The following is a 16748-nucleotide window of genomic DNA, read 5'->3' on the forward strand; positions in this document are numbered from 1 at the left end:
TTTCTGAACATTCCTTCTAATAATAGGGAGTAGATGGGGGGAAAAACATAGAAAAAGCCCACACTTATTTACTTCTATTTTAGTGCCAAATTTGAGAGTCGTAAGAATGTTGTTTTAATTCAGAAAACATTTTATGGTAATATTTTTGGTGTTTATGAAAAATATTAAATATATTTAATATTTTACTCTTACTTTAAAAAATTTTCTGCAAGGGACTTAAAATACCATAATATTCTGCATTTTCTAGTAAAGAAACATGCAATACTATCTAACCACGGGTTAGATATTACAGAAAATAAATTCATTTCTGACTTTCTGCAACTAAAAATTAAAGTTGATACATTTCAGTACTATACACTAATAGAGCTGATCATTTACATATTTGTCCCAGGAACTCCTTAAATTCTAAATGTCCTGAGGATGTTAACCTTCTTTTAAATTTCTCTTAGCATCTGGTCCAGGGCTTAACATGCAGCTATTTAAGGCCACATATTTAAGCCACATAAATGGTGTATCTGGAAAACAGTAATATATATCTCATTGTATAAATCACACGTAGCTAGAATCCAGTTAGGCCCCTGTACACACTCCCAAATACAATTAGGACTCAGAATCTACAGGCTGGCCAGGGTTTCTGCCCAGGGCCTAGGAGAAATCTTATCACTGGGATTATTCAGGTCAGTGGCAGTAACAGAGATTCTTACGCTAGAACACATTTCATTCCAGTCTCAAAGCATAAAGACTGTAAACATGGTTTGTTCTCTTCCTCATATTATTGCATATAATAACAGTCATCCCCAAAACAATGTTACAGTAATACACAGAAAATCTATTAAGTCCTCCGAGCATTTGCTTTAATGTTGCCTCAGGATGCCAACGAAAATAAATACAACTAATATAAATTTTTACCTAAGTATTTTATGTTGTGGGAAACAGGATGCTGCGTTATTAAAGGACATACATAATATCTGCTACCTGCCTTTATGCCATCTGTGAAACTCCTGATGCATCGTGTTGCTGGAATTCCCGTGAATTATACTTTCAGTGTCTAACGCTTTTTAATGATCCCAGTGCTATAAAAAAGCTACCTGTATAAATGCAGTGAATGGACTGCTCCAAACTATGTGACTTGAAGTTATTAGTTTTTGGTGGAAATTATATTGTAAGCGCTATATTATTTTACATGAATCTTTAAAATTTCATTCTATATGCAAATCTTACCCCAATACTGATTTTCCGGTTTCATCTGGCTTACGCACTGTAAACGGACTTGGATCAATGCCAAAAGTCTTAGGCATGAAGTCACTGAAGAAAGGGGAAAAAAATTCCATGTGAATCACTGTCCATCCAGAGGACTGTCTACTTCCATCTCAATTCACATTCTTACACGATTCCTTCTTAGCCCTAGGAGGTATATATATTCTAAGCCAAATAATCAGGGGAGTTTAGGTAATCTGGGCCATAAAACCCCATGAACTAATGGTACTCAGTAACTTCAATGTTAGCAGTCCTCACTGTGAATTTTCTCTGATTAAGAGACCCAATAGTTTTGAATTTAAGATTTTGTTTACTGGAGGCAAGTTGGTATCTGAATTACTGCTAAGATGCATACCCTCTGGTTGTATATCACGAATTCGTTTTCGGGTAAAATTAAACTCATAAAACCAATGGCAAGACATTTAGCTGCTCAGTTTTATGGACAATGTTTTTATTACACAATACCACCTAAGGAGGCGGACATAATGATCAAAAACGCAGTGGTATGAATTGAAGTATCAACACCTACCTCATTAGGCTGGGGTTAATTCATTAAAACACTGTTGGAACACTTTAAATAGAAACTGTTAATTTACCACTTACTGAGATAAGCTGAAGCTACTTCCTCACGATACAGGGCCTACTTTACTATTACCGCTGAAGCCCTTTAACAGATGCCAAAAAGGCAACAGTTGCATGATTTATGCAGATAAGACTCATAACTTCTGGCAAGGATACTTCTCCAAGTGTGTGATTCAATATTACATTTTTTGAAGGAAAAGAAAGTAATATTGAATCTGACTCAAAATGCCTACTTAACAGTTTGAAAATGTTGTTTTCAAAATGCAAGTGGTTTAATTTTTCTTTCTTTCTTTTTGAACATACACAGTCCATCTTCATTATTTGTGGATGCCATATTTGAGAATCTGCTTACTCACTAAAATTTATTTGTAATCCCAAAGGCAACACTCAGAGCTTTTGTGATCACTCGCAGACAAGCGCATGTGCAGCGCAGTGAAAAATTAGAGTAACCCAACGCTCACATTCCCAACCAAGGGAGAACAAGGTGACACTCTGCCTTCTTGCTTTAGCTCTCATACTGAAAACAAGTGTCCTTTTCACAGTCTATTTAGTGCCATGTTTTTCACATTTTTGTGCTTTTTGGAGATTTCACTGTCTAAAATGGCCCCCACGCATAGTGCGGAAGTTGCCTGGTGTTTCTAAGCAGAAGAAAGTTGTATGTTCATGAGTTAGAGAAGCTTCATTCAGGCATGAGTTATAGTGCTGTTGGCTGTGAGATCAATGTTAATGAATTGACAATATATATTATACAAGGTATCTTTAACAGAAGCATACAAAATAAGATTACGTACTGATTGGTTGAGGAAAATGTTATGACCAGATGTTTTCAGGAAACTAACCCTGTATTTCTCCTAAGAGCAGTGGTTCAGTGTTCTCTAACTCAGTATTTGTAGGAACTTTACAGAGCATTAACTGCTGCCAATAAATAAAATCGATTGTATATCTGTACATACACATATAAGTAATATCATTCACCTTTTGCTGAGTTGAAAAATTCTGGAAAATGACAATAACCTTACAGTTACAACTGCTAAACTTTAACAAGGTAACTGAAAATGAAGCAAGTGAAAATTCCAAACTTTCTATCTGAAACTGAAGCAAAATGTAGAGTGATTTCTAGGAAACAAACCATGGAATATGTTTCTACATGTACCATGTTAAGTTTAGGCATACATATATCACATTTGAAGTAAATGAAAAATACAAAATGTAAATACAAAAATGTAAACTTTAGTATAAAACATAATGATCAAAAACTGATTTTCTTTGCCTAATTTTCTTAATCTAGTACCATCATCTTCCTAAAAGGCTCCGCCAAACTCGAAAAGAGACAGAAAAATGAAGTATGTTCAAAGGTGGAGAGATGTCTATAAACAATGTCATATGAGTTATGAAAGAAAGAAGGATATTTACCCTGAAAAAAATTAATATTGCTTTCTCAAATATCTAGAGGGCTATCACACAGAAGAGGAACTAGACTTGTCCTGTGCCTAATAAAAACAGTAATATAATAAGGGTCACCATTTATTAGTAACCCACCTGTGCCAGGTACTATGTTAGGCACTTGGTGCATGTGTGACGGTGTGATACACACCCCTCTCTATATGAAGTGAAGAAACAGACTCACATAAGTTGGATAATTTTCTCCAGGTCACACAGGTAGGCAATGGCTGGTCTAAGATTCACATTCCAGCCTTTCTAATACCAAAGACTATGCCTTTTGTCCACTAATTTATGCTGGCTCTCAATTTCTAAGTTCAACTTAAGAAGCTGAGTTTATTCCAAATGAAAAATTAGGACCGAAGGGAGGCAGATTTCAACTTATCTAAGAGAAGAATTTAACTCCAGTTGTCTAACTGTAGAAGGACAGCCTCCTGAGTAGCGGGCTCCCAATCGCAGGAGGAATTCAGAGGCTGGACAACCACCTGCTAGCGGGCTTACAGAACAGATTCCGAGTAAAGTAAAATATAGCTGTACAAACTAGGAAAACTATAGCTCCCCAATTCTTCCAGTTTCAGAGAACTCACAACATACCGCGCTGAACTCGTCATAGCCAAGCAAAAGGTGTCATCAAAGCTACTCAGCTCGTATGGTCGAAAAAATTCGTTGTGGATGTCAATCTCCTCTTCGTATTTGTGAAACTTCTTCACTATCAACTTCTTTAAGTTTGCAGCACAGATAACTAAGAGAGATACTGCCTGTTACTCTTAAAGCCTTTAGATTACATCTCTCAAATATTTCTGTAATATCAACTGTGTTCACAGAGAGTGGAGCACACTGAACAAGTTCAGCTCCTACCTCTGGCACTTTCACACTTGGAAGAGGAACAACATATGTGCACAGAATATATACTGCAAAGCTGAGCGTGACAAACTCTAAGGAGGTGGGGACCTCTGGAAGGGGGGTAGGAGTGGGGAATTATTTTAGAAATCCAATTATTCAGTTCTTTAAATTCCTTTTTGCTCTTAAATAAATACCCTCTGCCTTCTAGATAAAAATTATGCAATTTCACTAAATTTTCCTTTATATTTCAAATCCTATTTACGGGCAATATTAGGCTGTTGAAGTCCTATCCTTTTTCCCAGAACAACCAAATCTTAGCAATGTGAGTTATGATTTTGCCCAGAATTTCAAGGTAACAAATACTTTTTAGAAGTTAATTAATAATTTATTAAGAACCGAAAGTCATTTGCAACCTTTTTTACTTTATGGCCTTCACCACCCAAAGTTGGGATGGTCAACCATGACTAGATGGAGTCCTCAACTGGAATGTTCCAGATTGGCAATAGATCTTAATATCCTTTCACAACTGGGAAAACTGGCTTGCCCGTGGTCAGAGGAATCAGTAACAGAATCAAGAATAAACTCTATTGCAAACTGGTCAATTATTTAATTTGGGAACAAATTATATTCTTTTAATATAAAAATTTCCTGCCTTTCTGACAAATTGATAATTTAAACTTCAGTGACTAAAATGTACTTTTATACACACATCTGTACTTTTTTTCACTGCTTAGATAGAGGAAAAGTTTTTATTTCTCCTTGTGAATGGGTCTTCACTTCCTCCCCATTCCCCCCAAATATCTAGACATACATCAAGTACTAATTTTAAATGATGAACTAATATATTATATACACTAAACATTTGAGGGACATACCTAATAACTGTAAGATACAATATAACATATCAGGCTACTTAGATAAAAGTATAACACAATCTCTGCCCTTAACTGATTGACTTTGTTATAAAGCAGAAACTAACACACCATTGTAAAGCAATTATACTCCAATAAAGATGTAAAAAAAAAAAAAATTAGAACTTCCCAACTATAAATGCTTGCAATTTGGGGAGGCAATTCAAAATTTTAATTAATTCATTAATTAATTCTATTTACTGTTTTCCTCCTGAAAGATCAGAGGAAATTCTGTGGCCCGGAGTTATAATCTTGAGTGCGTTCCCTCTGAGGAGTTCACTCCTCTCCTCTGTGAGGCTGGAGGAAGGTTTTAGGAGGCAGATTAGGAGCTCCTCAGAGTGTGACAGTGATGAATGGTACACAGAGCGCGTGTAAGGAACTCCAGATGCAGTTGGTGGCTCCTCTGTCGGGTATACAACCTCCAAAATGATCTTTATATTAAATTTCTACCTTTTGAACAAATTTACCTTTTGGTATAAATGTTTCTGTACTAGGTTTGAATCCTGATTGAAAGTAAAATGCTATGCCTCTGATGGAAAAAAAAAAAAAAAAGCTAAGATGTTGTACCCCAATGTTCACTGCAGCACTATTTACAATAGCCAGGACATGGAAGCGACCTAAATGTCCATCAACAGAGGAATGGATAAAGAAGATGGGGTACATAGATACAATGGAATATTACTCAACCATAAAAAAGAACAAATGCCATTTGCAGCAGCATGGATGGACCTAGAGACTGTCATACTGAATGAAATAAGTCAGACACAGAAAGACAAATATCATATGATATCACTTATATGTGGAATTTAAAAAAAGGTACACGTGAACTTATTTACAAAACAGAAGTAGAGTCACAGATGTAGAAAACAAACTTGTGGTTACCAGGGGAGTAGGGGGGAGGGATAAATTGCGAGATTAGGACTGACATATACACACTACTATATATAAAATAGATAACTGCTGTATAGCACAGGGAACTCTACTCAATTCTCTGTAATGGCCTATATGGGGAAAGAATCTTTAAAAAAAAAGAAGAGCAGATGTATATTTAACTGATTCACTTGCTGTACACCTGAAACTAACACATTATAAATCAACTATACTCCAATAAAATTTTTTTTTAAAAAAGCTAAGATGTTACAATCTCCTATCTATTGTAATAGCAACGTAACAGCGAGTAGTCATTCATTTCTTTCTAATAAAATATTATATGCAAAGAATTGAATGCATCAAGCTCATTTAAGAATAATTCCAAAACATATTAGTATAAAAACTAAAAGAGAAACAGTATACCTACCTTCATCATAAGGCAGTGGTAAATGTTTTATTACCTCTGGTGTCCACCAGTAAGTATAACTATTAAAAAAAAAAAAAAGAGAGATAAGATGGCCCAAATGTAAATGTAGATTTTCTACAATTCACTGGATAAAAGGGTGTATGGTCTAGAGTAAGATGCTTTTAAAAACACGGCTGTGAAGCTTTTGGCACAGTAGGTCTTCAACATGTTCTTTCCTTTCCCAACCCCTTCTTGTTTCAACTACATCACAGATCTACAAAAATGCCATGTACACGTCTGAGAGTCAAGGTGCTGTGATGTTACCTACTTTTAGCTAAAAATGATTTGGGTATACTAAGCCAGACTCTATGAGCTGCTGTTTACTGTACTTTATTACCCTGCCCCCCGGTGAGCAGCGGGACTGCGACCCAAGTCCTACAAGTAGGATTCTCCTGCACGTAGTTATCTCAGAGTTAGATTACTTTTTCTACTCTGCTCTATGTGTCTGGGTCTGTGTATATGGTTAAACAGTTCAGCAAAATCATTAAGTAAATGGATAAGCCTAAAGAACAAATTTCCTTAAAAAATAGTATAGCCCCTGTTAATCTTTAACTGTAAACATTCACTACTTGATTATAGAGGCCAGTCAGAGTAAGGCTGGGAATTTCAATCATCTGGAGGTCTGCTAGAAAACTCAGAGAATCTGAAAGGATCCTGAACTGCCTTTTCTCTGAACACTGAATTTAATTCTAAATCAAATTCTGATGAAATGGATATTTATGAGGAAAATGCTGTATCAAAGCTAATGAGAGCTAGGAAGGGGAATGATGTAAAATGGGATATCAAATTTAAAAAAAAACAGATTTTCAAAAGGTTCAGAAAAAAGAGCCTACAGCCAAAAATGCTAAAAGATCATTTAAAATAAATGAAAGGCTTTCTAAAAATAAAATGTTGACATTACGACCTTGAATAACCCCGATTATGATGAATGGGGAGTATTTAAAGGAAATAGGCAACGTAGAGAACTCTCCTAGAGATGGCAAGCAGATACGTGACCAAGGATGACCAACAAGAGCCGGGGAGCCTAGTGACCTGTGGGGGTAAGGTGGGTAGTACTATGAGAACAGCAAAGACTCCTAAAGTTTTGCCTTGAGACTGAAGTTATGCTTTAGAGCAGCGCTTCTCAAAATCAGTGTACACACAAAAATCACTTGGAGATTCTGTGAAAAGGCAGATTCTGATTCAGCAGGTTGGGCCTGAGAATCTGCATTTATGACAAGCTCCCAGTGATGCCAAAGGGGCTGGTCCTTAGACTACTTTTTGAATAGCAAGGCTTTAAAAGCATGAAAAGAACAGAACAGGGATAAGTCTGCTGCTTACAGAGAATTCATTCAGTCTTTCAACATTTATTAAGCACCTACTGTGTATCAAGTACTGCTCTATATGTTAGAAATGCCCTGTTGAAAATAATGACAGAGAGTATAGAGCTACTTAATTCCAGTATTGTTTCCATCTTCACCAGGCATAGTAAGTTTCATGCTGGAAAGAGAAATACACAAGATAAGAGGGAACTGTGCACAGCCTAAGAGGTGGAAGGAAGCAGTAGAACCTCTCTAAGAGCACTCAAGTGTCCTGGTACAGTTGAGATCAATAATCTTTTAAGAAACAGTGAAGAACAGAACTGACAATGGGAATGGGCAAATGCAGTCTTGATGTTCAAAAGTGAGAGGGTGAAAGATTCCAAAAACTGTACAGCGATAAGTGTGATGTCAGTGCAGGCGAGATAATGAAACAAATATTTACTAGAGACATACTGTGAGTAACCTAAAAAGATGACCAGTGGCTTCTATGAATCCACATCTATTCACAAAAACAAGCCACACCAGGCTATTCAGACTATCGGATCAGGGGAATGAAAAAGACATGGATGTGTGTGTGTGTGTCAGAGAGAGAGAGAGAGAATTCGCACGTGAGCAAGAGAATGTATCTGCTTGCATTAAGTAATTTCCTAAAAAATGGTGCACACGATGAGCTTACTTAGGAAAAAGAAGTAAACATTATAAAGAACGTGTTTTAACTCAGAATGTACCATGTGGAGAAAAAGAATTAAGAGGATCATCTTAATTAGTGCTTTTTTTTTAGTATTAGTGCTTTGAGACCAGGCCATAATTTTTTTTTTAATATTACTAGACTGTATCTCCCTAAGCAAGATAAAGCAACTTAACAATACTTTTTTAAAAGTCCAACTCTGGGACTTCCCTGATGGCCCAGTGGTTAAGCCTCCACGCTTCCAGTGCAGGGGGCACAGGTTCAATCCCTGGTCAGGGAACTAAGATCTTACATACTGCACGGTGAGGCATAAACAAACAAACAAATAAATAATAAAGGTCCAACTCTTCTGAGTGGGTCTCAAGCAAAGAAGTCCAAAGAAATACCTGCCCTGGGGAAGCTGGGCTGAGATGGATGGACGAGGAGGGCATCTAAGAGGACTGAACCCAGGACTGGGGGACCTTCATCACCCGACCCACCAGGCACTTTCACCCAGAGGAAGAGCACCTGCACTGGGACAGAAATCTGCTTTGGGACCAGGTATCAGAGGACAGGAGAGTACAGGTTGGTGCCACTTCCTCCTTTGCATAAATACCTAGTAAGTCAGCTTCTTTTCTCTTTTTTAGTCCCCAGTATTAAGAGTGTTCAATTCCACTGGCTCACATAGAAAGGTTAGAAAGATCTTAAAAGACTCTTTAATTCCCCTAGTAAACTTGGGAGCCCTCTGAAATAATATATATGGACTTGAGCAAAGCCAAGTTGATATTGATACATGTGAACAATACAGAGAAATGTGAGCAGGATGACAGGACAGTCAAGCGTTGACAGCATAGTAAGTTACAGCTGTCTAAATGATTCCAACCAAACATCACAAAACAATGTTAAGGTGGAAGGAGTTGTGCGATGGTATCCCACAGGGCTCTGCCATCTACCCTACTCTATTCAAGGACTTACCCTACGTCATCAAGGACTTGTAGGATCAAGATGGCCAGCTGATTAATTCTGAAGAAGCTACAAAACTCGAGGAAAGAGTTAATAAAAAGGATATATATTTACATACTTTTTTTGGAAGCAGGCAAAGCATATACAAGCATGACAAGACGGCACAGATAAGGCGTGGCAGTAGGACATGTTAAAAAGACTTGGGAGTCCCAATGGATAGGAAGCCCAAGGAATTAACATTACAATGGCATTACTGAAAATAGTTAATGTAATCTTACACTTAATGATTAAAAAATAGATTATCCAGGACAAGGGGAATAATGGTACCAACGGTCCCATAACAGTTGGCACAAATCGGACCAAACTCTGACTACTATTGGACCCAGGTCTGGATACCAGAGTTTAAAAAGAGCACTGACATAGGCTGGAATACAGAAGAGAGCCTTCCGAATGCTAAACAGACTTAGAACTACAGTATAGGAGAAACAGCTAAGAAAGTGGAGCCATTTTTAACCTGGAGAAGAAGAGATTTTGAGAACATGTGAACTTGTCTTCATCTATTTAAAAGACTATCAAGTGGATGAGGAAATTGTGTTCTCAAGGTCTCAGGGGTTGAACTAAGATTACTAGGTAAAGTTATAGAGAAGCAGATATCGGCATGATATGAGGAAGAATCATGTAAGTGAACTGTCCGAAAACAACTACCTCTCAACCAGACATGCCCCTGTTGACAAACCAGGGCCAGACAAGCATAGTCTGGGAATACACAGAGGGAACTCACATACCAGACAGAGAATAGAGCCAGGAAGCCTCCCAACTCTGAGTCAATGAGATAATTAATGCTTAAAGTCTAAAAATATCTTGGTGACATTATCAACACTCATTCAATAAATGGCATCTGAGATGATATATGACATATTAACCTATTTCAGAACAAAGCTTCAATCAGTGGTTTTGAACAGATCAATAAACATGGGGTTTTGAGTCACAAAAGTAGTTACCTCAAGAGGATTGGTTTGGACAAACTTTAGGCAGAGCTAGGTTTATTCCCCCCCTTCCCTTATCATTCAATAAAAATGTTGTTTCAGAATAAATCATTGGTAAACACAGTATAAAATACATGATGGTCACCAAGTCTGGAAACACAAGCGAATACATAATAAAGTGTTCATTGATATTATGTTATAAGTGATAAAATATTATCTAAGTTTCTAGATTTTATGGCCATCCTATATGATTTTTAATAAATGTTACAACTAGGGAATGTAATCCCTTTAAAAAATAATAACAATACAAACACCTGTTGGACTTACCATGTGCTAAGGATTTATACGATCTCATCTGATTCTCAGAAAAACCTACACATCAGACACTACCATTATCTCTATTTTGCTGATGTGGAAACTGAGAACTGGACCTTGCCTCTGGTCACACAGGTATTAACCGCAGGCAGTCTCTCCAGAACCTGGCTGCTTCAGGACTGTGTTGATTGTGTGTCAGACCCAGTACTACGTGCTTCCCGCCCATTTTCTCATTTAATCCTCAAAATGACCTGTGAGGTGTGTATGGTCGTCCCCATTTTACAGTTGGGAAAACAAGTTTTCCAGATGTTTAGAAAACAAGTTTTCCAGATGTAACACACTTGCAGAAATTCCAACTCAGCTCTACCCTGACGTCCATGCTCCTGTCTGGTTACTGCCTCTGGCTAAACTGTTCATTCCTTCTGAGAATTATAATACTGATTTAACTGTCATCAAAATAACTGGAAAGTCCAAAATAAAGCCCTGAAATTTATCTGACAGTCTTTATAAGTACTGTGGATGAGGAGTATCAATTGTTGATGCCAAAAACCAATTTTTGGAATTTTGACATTCTAGAGAAAAAAACCCAAACAAACCAGGAGACCAAGTCAACTGTGAGAGACATAGTATCTACTTTGATAAAAGTTTATTTTCAGTGGGAGACTTCTAGCTAATCCTTGCTGTACCATCTAACTAGCTGAATAATCTCAGTCAAGACACATCCTCTCTGCACTTCAGTTTCCTTTTTTTTTTTAAAATGGGAATGTAACATCAGCTTCCTTTTATTCCCACAAATAAGCGCCAACACTGCAAGTGGTTACTCAAGGTAAGCAAGTGGTTTTAACTTATGCTTGTAATTTACTAGCTAATTTCAGCAACAGAAAATCGAGTTTTGTTTGTTCCCAAGTTGTATCTTAAGAGCTTCAATACTTTAAGTTAATATAAAGTTTTAGGAAGTCAGCCACATTTACCCATAGTCAGCTGCATCAACAAAGCTAAATATAGGTATTTACACTTCTCTCTCATCAAATAAACGTAATTAGCTCCAGATTTTTTGTCAGCAAAAATTCAAAGCAATCATTTATTAATCTTAAATGTAGTGGAAAAACCAGAACTGCTTCATTTATAGGGAAAGTAAGCTCAAGTATTAAGCTGGCTATTCCAATAATATATGTACTTAAAAGTACAAAGCTGAGAAACATATAAACTCTGACGTTTCCTTAATATTTTAAATATTCCTGAAGTATCACAGAATTTGGTAACAGCTGTAACATCAGCACTTGCTAATTCACCAGTTGTTTGTGGTCTGTCCACACAATTAGCCCAGACTGGCAATGACCCCTGTAGTGCTCGAGAGGCATCTCTGCACAAAATAAGGACTACATCACACCGATCTTGTGAGAGGAGAGCGTCAGGAGCAAACCTGACATCACAGGCCTTTGAGCAGAAGGCACCAGGCTCCAACCTCCTATGTGAAAAATGCTGCCCATTATTAGTACATGACTCTTCAATTAAAAATGTTAGAGTCCTCTATTAAATCCTCACAATGACTTTGTGATGTGTGTCCTGTCATTTACTTTTTGTACATGAGGAAAATGAGGCTTAGAGAGATGAAATAACTAGTTCAAGGTCACACCACTGCAGAGACTCCAATTCTACCTGACCCTGAGGCCTGGGCTACAGGGCGTCCTGTCAAAACACCTCAGGGAAACAGTTCATTTCTTTGGGGACTATTACTACCAATTTAACTGTCATCAAAATAACTGATACTGGTGAATGACTCTAGAAAGCTCAGAGTGAGCAGTAGGGGTGGTGGGAGTGGTATCTGCCCTTAACGCCACCGCTCTAGTTTCCTGTCCTCCCTAGTGTCACCAAGAGTTCCTTGTACTTCTTGGAGGAAAGAGTTGGAATTCCAAAGTGAGGATGTCTAAGATTGACTCCTGAAATGTTGAGTTCTTTATCATTCCACATTTGTGGGAACCAGTCAAAAATGATGTTAATGGTTTGCTCGAGTGTAGCTTCAAATTACATTCAATGGTTAAGCTCTGAAACTTTATATCTTATGGAAAATGCCAAACAACTGCATTTGTTAATGATGATTTCCCAAACCTACTATCAGGACATCAACAATACTAAATTCCTCATGGCAAACAAGTAGCAAGACTGACTACTTTAGCCTATATGACCATTTCTCAAAAAGAAAACTATCTCACATTCATAATAACATCAAATCTGAGTTTACATAGTAGACTAGGAAAAAAAAATACCTTCTTCTTGTTGGTAAAAGTCTCATGGTATTTTTATGATGCAAATAAAAATCTGTCGGGAGTTCCCAGAGATGAGGTTTCCCTTCAGTGGGATGGAAAACTCCCAGGAAGAGATTAATGGAATCTTGTCTATCGGCATCTAAAAAGCAAAAATATGTATTTCAGGAAATCCATTACTGACATAAACAACTCAGGGGAATGTTCTCTTAGGAGGATAATGGTACAACTGTGATTTCATAGAACATACCTCTGAAAATAATAGCATTTATACTTCAAAAGTCACACACATACACAAAATCTAAAACAGCCAAGATTTTGAGAATTAAAATCTTGCTTCAAAATGTTTCCTTTTTACTCTGTACCTCTCATAACACAGAGGATAGTGAACATAAACTGCTTCTTGAATTTTGAGAGACTCTTAAAAATCCTCAAGAACTGCCAAGTACCTTAGTGATTGTATTTTTAGAAAACATTCTCACTGTGTGTTAGTTTACCTAAAACAAAGGGCATCTTCACTTTATTGCAAAGACAAGTAGAGATGTCAGAGACAAATAAAGTGACCCAATTTCTACCCATATTCTGTTGCACAACCTTGAACAAGTCAGCTTCCAAGTTTCTGCTTTTAATCCATGAAAAGACATTCTCCATTTCTTTAGCAGAGACAATGTTTACATTTTCTGTCTCCTACAGCTGTGTTTGATAATGAAGGCAGATTGAGCACATGGAAAACAGCCTCATTCTAACCATTCAACCACTCCAAAATTACCTTTTCAAAGGTAATATGAACTAATAAAATTGACTACATATATATATGCTGTATCTCTTCTTTTTCCCAATTATATTTGGGTAAAAATGATGATAAGCACTGAAGCCGCCTCATGAGCCATCCTTCCCATTCTGCACTGTCCCCTCCCTAGCATCCTTCACTCCTTCCCCTCATTTCCTTCTTTCCATTCTCATCTCCGATCCCTTGTATATTCAAGTCTGGGGCAGGCTTCCACAATACAAATAATAACCTCTTTCTGAAAATGAGCACAGAACCAAAAAGACAGCACAATAGAAATGACTGCTTTTGAAACAGGATAGCATTATCATAAAATCAATTTCCTTCCAACAGCTATAGTGAAACACAGAAAAATCTGAAATTAGCAACATTGTTCTCATTGGGCTATTTGGTCATTTTGGCAGAAGCATAAATGAAATACGGTACATCAAACATGTATTCCAGTTATATATTTTGACAGGAAGCATTCCATTAAAACAGCACTTACCTTTTAGGCTAAAAGTAATATATAAAAGGGATGTGTTTATATGATCAATATATTTGGAGCTTTTTTCCATTTGTTGAGTGAAAACATCAAAGTACTAAATGACACAGGCATTACTGCCCCAATTTTCACCCTCTTAACACAATATGAAAGTAAACATACTGCTTTTATAGTAATTATATTCTTTATGCTTCTTGAATGGCCTTAATGGCACAATAATTCATACTCTGCAGTACCTCAAAATATCTTAATACTATCTTAAGAAGCTTTCCATTTTTCAGCCATGTTTTCAAGGAGTTTCTTTTTTATTAAGCTTACTAATAGCTTCCTTTAATTTTTAGCAAGTATAATAAAATGTAAGATTGAAAAACATAACCAAATAAAGGATATTCCTTCCAAGGATCATAATGGGAGACTTCTTGAATGTCCTGCTGTTTTTATAACTTAAAATATATCCATAGTATTTATGGTCACATACTAAGCTTGGAATCTAAGGCCAGCCCTAATGAGCCGGAGAATCTTCCTGGCTACTTTTGACTGCAAATAAGGCTATCACCTTCTGGAAGACAGCAGTACTCTGGACACAGATAAAAGCTTAAAACAGGTAGGTTCTCTGCAGTTGCAGATAACAAGAGGGCAAAATGACTATCTACTTTCGTAATCAATCATGCTCTAAAGGGAAAAAGAATATGCACCTTTCAAACTCCATCCAAACAGGTTAAACACTAACCAGTTTTATTATGCACTGTATTTAAATAGGTCAGGCTTGAATATAACAATTCTTTTTAATTAGCCAAAAATTTTAACTTGGAAACTAGAATGTTTGTTGACCTAATATTAAATTAAGTTCGTGATAAAGTGGCCTCTGAAATCAGTAATGGAAAGGGACACTATTCAATAAACAGTACTGTTTAACCATTGTGGGGGAGTGGACAGTGACGTTAGATCCCTACTCACACTGTACGTTGAAATAAATACCAATTAAATGTAAGAAGAACGAAGATCAACACCCTCACAGAAAAAGAAAAACATGCAATTTATAAAAGAAACAAGTAGACAATGAACATACATAAACTCAACTGTACTAGTTATTAAACAAATGCAAACTGAAAACAATATACCATCTTCTACCTTTTAAGTTGGCAAATACTTTTCAAAATGAGCTCTCCTATACTCTGCTGAGGGGGACTTGACTGCTATATCCTTTGGTAAGGCTATTTGGCAATATATTTATTTTTCAAAGGTCCTGAAAATATCTATACTCTGAACTAATAAATATGCTTCTGAAATTTCCATAAGATAAAAAATATGCAAAAAAGGTATATGTTCAAAGATGTTTGTTTAAAAGGAACCTAAATGCACACTAAAAACAAATAACCTCCCTATGCTGCTTCTAAAGAACAGACTGCTACAAGCCTACCAAAGGCTACCAAAGATCATGCTGTAAAAGAATATTCAGGGTCATAAAGATTACTCACATTATCCAAAAGGGCAAAAACAGATACACAGTACCTGTATAGTAAAACTAGAAGGATCACGTTCTGCTAAATATGAACAAGTTGCTATCTCTGAAAGGTGAGGATTACATGATTTGTGAGTTATTCTATAATTATAATTAACATATATAACTTTCATAATTAAAAAAATACACCATTCATTCATTTATCCAAGAGCCTACTATGTCCCACACTAGGGATACAGTCTATACAAGGCTGATTTCTGGCTCTCGTAGGGCTTATGTTCCACAGTGGGAAACAAAAAGAATATACAAGTAAATAATGTACAAGGTACTTCCAGAGGATGTAAGTTCTATGAAAAAAATAAAAGAGTGACGAGAGAGTGATGAGAAAGGAGAGGGACACTCAGGTCGGGTGGTCAGGGAAGTGGGTAGAGGCTGGGCAGCTCCAGGAACAGCACGAAGGCCAGGGGGCTGGAGGGCAGGGAGCAAAGGAAAGAGCAGGACTAGGGACAGCCGAGGCAGAGCACACAAAGCCTAGTAGGTCACGGTAAAGAGCGTGACTTTTAAATGCAATCAGAAGCCCTGTAAGGGTTTTCTGAGAGGGGAGTGATAAGATCTAAGTCTTGAAAAGATCACTCTGGCTGCTGTGAAGGGCAAGAGGAGAAGAGGGAGGCAGAGGGAGGAATCAGGAGCCACTGCAGGTGTTCAGATGAGAGCCAACAGCTGTCCGCACCAGCCCGGCAGGAGTAAGGATGAAACACAGCAGAAGGGTCTGGGATATATTTTGGAGCTAGAGCCAAAAAGATCTGCTGAGACATGAGATGGGGGAGGATAAGGAGAATAAAGAACTCAAGGATGATTCCTAGGATTCTGAACTGAACAGCAGGAGCTGAGGTGGAAAATGAAACAAAAAACGAAACAAGTAGAGAAACAGGTCTGGGGCAGAGTCAAGAGCTCCTGTCTCAGAAATGATCAGTTTGAGATTCTTCTGAGATATCTGTGGTAGGAAGAAACTTGGCCCCATGACCTTTCCTCCCTAGTTTCCCATGAATATTTTACATTACATGGCAAAAGGGACTTTGCAGATGTAAGTGAAATTACTAATCACTGACTTCAAGATAGGGAAATTATCTTGTCTTATCCGGGTGGGCCC

At 37.2% G+C, this 16748-nt stretch overlaps 1 protein-coding gene across 1 annotated transcript in view; it reads right to left on the reverse strand.

Annotated features, from left to right (window-relative positions):
- Nucleotides 1-16748, reverse strand: part of FIG4 (FIG4 phosphoinositide 5-phosphatase) — a 143452-nt gene that overhangs the window by 57307 nt on the left and 69397 nt on the right. The window contains exons 16-19 of the mRNA XM_067702364.1: nt 12869-13007; nt 6331-6389; nt 3874-4021; nt 1222-1305 (exon numbers count right to left, since the gene is read on the reverse strand). Coding sequence (XP_067558465.1) covers nt 1222-1305; nt 3874-4021; nt 6331-6389; nt 12869-13007 — 430 coding nt within the window. The remainder of the gene's footprint in view (nt 1-1221; nt 1306-3873; nt 4022-6330; nt 6390-12868; nt 13008-16748) is intronic.

The sequence above is a fragment of the Pseudorca crassidens genome, chromosome 13 (assembly GCF_039906515.1).
Source record: "Pseudorca crassidens isolate mPseCra1 chromosome 13, mPseCra1.hap1, whole genome shotgun sequence".
NCBI classification, from domain to species: Eukaryota; Metazoa; Chordata; class Mammalia; order Artiodactyla; family Delphinidae; genus Pseudorca; species Pseudorca crassidens.